Below are 6,000 nucleotides of genomic sequence, written 5' to 3' on the forward strand. Positions count from 1 at the left end.
AAGTTCGTGAGTCTGCCAATTGCTCCACACGAAACCTGTTTTAATTAACAATTACATGTATTTTTATCTGCAATCAAAACCAGGCTTCAGAGTATTTTGAAACTGCCTTGTCTATGGGCGGTGTGACTCAGACGAGGATGCTAAAACATTTCAAAGATCTTTTAGAGTATTTATAATCTAAATCCCTCTCCTCGTGCTATAGAATAATACACTTGTCTTCTATATCCTTTACACTAGTCCTCTTTCTAAAGTTAGTGATAGATGGGTAGAATTAGTCACACTTTAATTATTTTTAAAATGTCTGATTTTTACTTGCAAATAGCAACAAGGCGGGTGTCACTCATAGAGGAAGAGCTGCTTATCCTTCTGCAGCACCTGAGTGTATTCGCGGTTTTTGTTTTTGTTTTGTTTCGTGTTGGTCATTCTTATTTGTCTGTATTGCGTTTTGTTTGTTTTGCTATCAAAGTCAATTTTGATATGCCGAAATTTAAATTAAAATACCTTGAAATAGAAGTCACGAAGGTGTATTTTCTTTGCATAGTTGAAGATTGACTCTGCGTCAAAAGTTCAAGCAAAAATTAGTGGCATATCTTTTCCGTATATTCGTATTACCTCAAGGCAAAACTTATAAACATGCTGGTTTTGAATATTTGATAGTAAACAACGAAGGATAACTCTGACTAAACTACGGTATTTTGTCTGTTTTATCCCGTAATTGAAACTTTGTTATTTGGTCGTGACTATTCTGTTTAAGAGTTATTGAACTTTAACTGCTACGAAAACTACAATGCGTTAACTCAATTTTCGCTCAATTTGATCTTCATGTAATATCTATTTTATGATTTAGGATGCATACGCTTTATAATTAGAATTCAATAAAATTTACTTGTATACATATATATGTTTTATTTACCTCAATTTGAGAGATTTTGATTATGATATATATATTTTTTCTTTGTATATTTGAAGATTAACTTAGCGTCAAAAGATCAAGCAAAAATTAGTGGCAGATCTTTTCTGTATGATCGCATGACCTTAAGCCAAACTTATTAAACGACAAAAAATATGATACTAGTATTGAATATTTTATAGTAAACAACGAAGGATAACTATATATATATATATAGTAGCTGTTGTATATTCTGCTAAAAAAATGAAGAACTGATCAAATAACTTTTTTTACAGAAAATAAAACAGCCATTCCTTGAGGCAGTAAAGATAACGTTGGGAGATAGATATACAGACTACATGGCAACTGTATATACTATTACCATCGATTTTGTTCTAGACAGCCTTGTAGAAGGATACACGGATGACACGTCTCTGCAAATTAAACTAGACAATGGTCAGGAAATAGAAGTGAAAGAAAACGATAGGTCTTTGGTAAAAGCAGCAGAAAGCTAATGGTTCTAATCTGCTCAAGGTTTTTTTTTCAGGAAAAAAGCCTCAGATTATGCATAAAGGAGATGTAAAAGAAATGCCTTATTTAAATTGTGTAAATAATTGAGGTAAATGTACAGATAATTTATATCCGTTGGATGTGATTTAAGCAATAAATTATAAACACATTATATATAGTGCTGTAAGATATTTGTCATTATTTATGTATTTCACCGCATACAATTGTACGGTCTACTATATCACTTTTAAAAATTGTATTAGAAAAGCTCTTTACTCTAAAAAGTACGGGAACATAATAGATGAATTATACAGGATTTAAAATATTGTGTTGTATCTGTAAATACACGGGAAATATCATAACAAAATTTGCCTTTTCCCTGTAATATGATAAGCTGTATTTCAATTTGTTATCCACGATTCAGTTTTGACTCCGCTGGAAAACATTTCACGAAGAGGAGTTCTACGAATGTTTAAAAGATTTTCTAAGATTTGTTTAAGCTAGATTGTGATGTCTTTCACTCATTTCAATATGATAGATAGATTGTCATAACACATATATGTTTAATTAACTTTTCATTGTGTAGTTTTTATTGAATAACACTTTCATCATTATTTTGCATGACTGCATCATGATAAAATCTTTTTGAGGTACAAAATGTATATGATATCAAATGTAATAATGCTCACCTAATTTATCGCATACTTAAATAATAATATCGATTGATGAATTGTTGTTTTCTGAATGTCTTTTGCAAATATTTCATGCACATTTAGGACGAGAACAAATCAACAATAAATCCGATATATAAGCTTTGTAAAGATCGGATGAAGACTGGGATTTTTACTGTCACGATATATATAAGAGTGTATGCTGTATATGGATACTAGATTCCGTCCCCATTCCTACTTGGTGTATCTATGAATTACCCACACATCAAAATGAAGTCTCTACTTTAGGATTGATTTAATTGCCTAGTAGGAAAAGTCTGGGAGACTATATTTTTATACCAAATTTAACCCTGATGCTACAGTTAAAATAAATAAGCTAAACACAATTAGAGATGTATCCCTCACCTAGTCTCTATAAATGCATATAGTTCAGTCTTGACCTCAGTGACGTTTATGCAGTTTTGCTTTTTCTGTCGTAGCCACGATCCAGTCCTCCTTTCCTTGCTTTCTACATCCCAGAATGCAACATATTTTTATCATGAGCAACACAACGGGGACCACTAGTGAACCACGAACTGCTTACCCTCCTTATTTTTGATCGGTATACGTGTTCCTTTTCCCCAAATGCTATGTATTTATACAAAGAACTGTAAACAAAGTGCAACGATACAAATGAGGCAATAAAAAGGCATAAGTCGAACAAAAGTAGACAACAACAACAGGACCAAAATGACAAAAACACAAACAAGCACATATGACACTACAAATATTACTAAATATTGGGCAACTTGAATCCCACTAAAAACCTGGGTGAACTCAGGAAGGGTATACATCTTATGCTGCACTAGTGGCATCCGTCTCGTTGCTCATAACAGGAGGGCATATCATTAACGTAACTTAAAGTTATACCGTTCTTCATTGACGCCCACAACAACCTTATTCATGCCAGTAACTTAAAATAGATGTTGCTGTTAATCGTATTTGTTTTTCGTTTATTGTTATGTAAATTAATCAGGCCGTAAGTTTTTTCGTTTGAATTGTTTTATATTTGTCATTTCGGGGCCTTTTATGGCTTACTATGCCTATTGCTTTAATCTTTGTTGAAGGCCGTGTTGTGACCTATAATGGTTGTTAACTTCTATGCCATTTGGTCTCTGGTGGAGAGTTGTCTCCAGACATCGGGTAATGCTAATTTGTAATTGTAATGCCCTGTAATGCATTACATTTTACCAAGTAATTAGTTATAAGAAGATGTGGTATGAGTGCCAATGAGACAACTCTCCATCCAAGTCAAAATTTATAAAAGTAAACCATTATAGGTCACAGTACGGTCTTCAACACGGAGCCTTGGCTCACACCGAACAGTAAGCTATAAAGGGCCCCAAAAAATTACTAGTGTAAAACCATTCAAACGGGAAAACCAACGGTCTAATCTATATAAAAAACGAGAAACGAGAAACACTTATGAACCACATCAACAAACGACAACTACTGAACATCTGATTCAGATTCCTGACTTAGGACAGGTGCAAACAAATGCAGCGGGTTTAAACGTTTTAATGGTACCAAACCTTCACCCTTTTTCTGAAACAATAGTGTAACATCACAACATAGAAAGACACACTATAAAATATCAACTGAAATAGCTTAACTCAATCAAAGGACATAATAACACCATTAAACATACACTGAACAAATAAATTTGACCTATGACACAATGTAAATACAAAATAAATAAACAAAGGGAAGAATAATAAAAGTAACATGTTATATCGGTAAGAAATGTTAAACAATTAAAGAAAAACAATATGCTCGAACAAAAATATCAGCCTTTTGCAATAACTTTAAACACAGGTAAATGAAAATAATTGTGTTGTTAGGTGTACGTGTACAGTACCAATAGAGAAAGGAAATATTTTTACAAAATAAATAATTTTGATGTTCATAGTACGAAGTGAAAATTTATAGTTATACCAAACACTTATCAAAGCTGGTATATAGACCAGATATAATGCATGTAATGTGTAATGCCCAAATTTGTTGCATTACATGTAATTGTAATGTAATGCATTACATTGGCAAAAATGCATGTAATTTATGCATTACATGGCATTACATAGCATTACTTCTTGTCTGATAGTGCTATATGTTTCTACAAATTTCAGGGATAATAAGTATTACTGTTTTATTCTTTCCTTTAAGAAAATAGGAAAATGAAACACAAATCAATGTCTAGTGTAAATTTGACCTGTTGTAAAACTAATGATTTTCTTCATCTTACCTTAATAATAGAACATTTATACTAATAATTAAAATAGATATATTTATAAACATACAAAAATAATATTATTTTTTTTGGCAGTCATTTTCATATACTATTATAGTCATTGAGAAAACCTATACATAGGTATTTAAAGATGAAAGAAATAAGTTGAATGATTGATAATTGACACTTGACAAAAAACACTAATTAGTTTGTATAGCTATCAATTCCTTGCTTTTGACAAGCGAATTTGTGATTTTAAAGTAATTAATTTACATTGAGATTAAGTTAACAATATAATCAAAAAACATAATGGTAGAATAAATTCCTTACAACATTTCTGTTATTTCTTTTTTAGAGAAAACACAGAGATATATACTTCGAAATATAAAGCCTGACCCAGAATAACAATCAACCTTGGCAAACTTTGTAATCCATCTGGTATTCAGAAATATTAACTAAATGACCAAAAGCAAAACAAAGCTATAGATTAACTTTTCGAGTATATTGCTAGAAGTGATTTACTCCCATTTTCAACAATTGAAAGTCGAAAGTTTAAGAACTTTATAGAAAATCTTAACCCAAAATTTCAAATTCCAACATCTCTCATCTAAATTGATACAGACTAAGGCCAAGGATGTATGTCAAAAATTGTATGATAACCTTCAGGAAGCTAATCACATTTGTTTGACTGTTGAAATTTGGTCTAATAGGGCAATGAAAGGATTTTTATAATACCTATTTAATAGTTACCAAGATTGCAGTATAAAATGTAGTATATATGTTTCTTTTGATAATAAAATTTATTAAATGTAATGTGTAATGTAATGCATTACTGAGGTAAAGTAATTGTAATTTAATGCATTACTTTCCAAAATACATGTAATTGTAATTGTAATATAATGCTGGTTTTGTCCAAGTAATTGTAATGTAATGCATTACATTGCAATGTAAATCGCCCAATGCCTGGTTGTCTCATTGGCAATCATACCACATCTTCTTCTTTAGTGTAACCATTAGAATAACAGTGTATATGCGAGTGTCGACCCCCTTTCAATAGTGAATTTACTAATGATACAACAAGCTATATTTTTATTTTATATTGTTCGTCTCCATTTTTACACTATAAGTAGAAGAAAGCCATAGAGAAGTTGGAAGTTTCTTTATTTCCTGCTATATGAGACCTCTCAATTTACAACCTTTGATGTTCTAATCATTCAGTACTGAAATTGCGATGTGATGGATGAACGTAATTGAATTATTTGTATGGTCTTTTTACTAGTGAGGCATGATCTGATTTAGGTCTATATAGGACTATAGCTAGATTCTGTATACGTTATTGGGTAAAACGTAATTACTTTACTGATATAAAACAAGATTTCCACTGCTTTGTCAGCAAGGGACTTCCTTCATTCTAAAGTATATGCGCGTTCCTATACAGCCGTTACTAAATATTGTTAGTTGTTTATTTCATTAAGATTGACCATTTTTTTGTGAAATACTTTTTTGATATAAAAAATCTGACACACCGAGAAATCTTTCTGAGAGTTTTTGTATCATTGAAGTTAATGGAAGTAAATCACCGAGGCCGGGACTGGACTATGTATAAACCAAAGTAAATCACCGAGGCCGGGACTGGACTATGTATAAACCAAAGTAAATCACCG

The 6,000-nt window shown here is 31.5% G+C and overlaps 1 protein-coding gene across 1 annotated transcript in view; it reads left to right on the plus strand.

Moving 5' to 3' along the window:
* Positions 1 to 2,129, plus strand: part of LOC127738198 (cytoglobin-1-like) — a 56,389-nt gene extending 54,260 nt beyond the window's left edge. Inside the window, exon 3 of the mRNA XM_052249353.1 lies at positions 1,186 to 2,129. Coding sequence (XP_052105313.1) covers positions 1,186 to 1,404 — 219 coding nt within the window. The 3' untranslated portion in view covers positions 1,405 to 2,129. The remainder of the gene's footprint in view (positions 1 to 1,185) is intronic.
* Positions 2,130 to 6,000: the final 3,871 nt, after the last annotated feature.

Source organism: Mytilus californianus, unplaced genomic scaffold (genome assembly GCF_021869535.1).
Source record: "Mytilus californianus isolate M0D057914Y unplaced genomic scaffold, xbMytCali1.0.p SCAF_4, whole genome shotgun sequence".
In the NCBI taxonomy this organism is placed as follows: domain Eukaryota; kingdom Metazoa; phylum Mollusca; class Bivalvia; order Mytilida; family Mytilidae; genus Mytilus; species Mytilus californianus.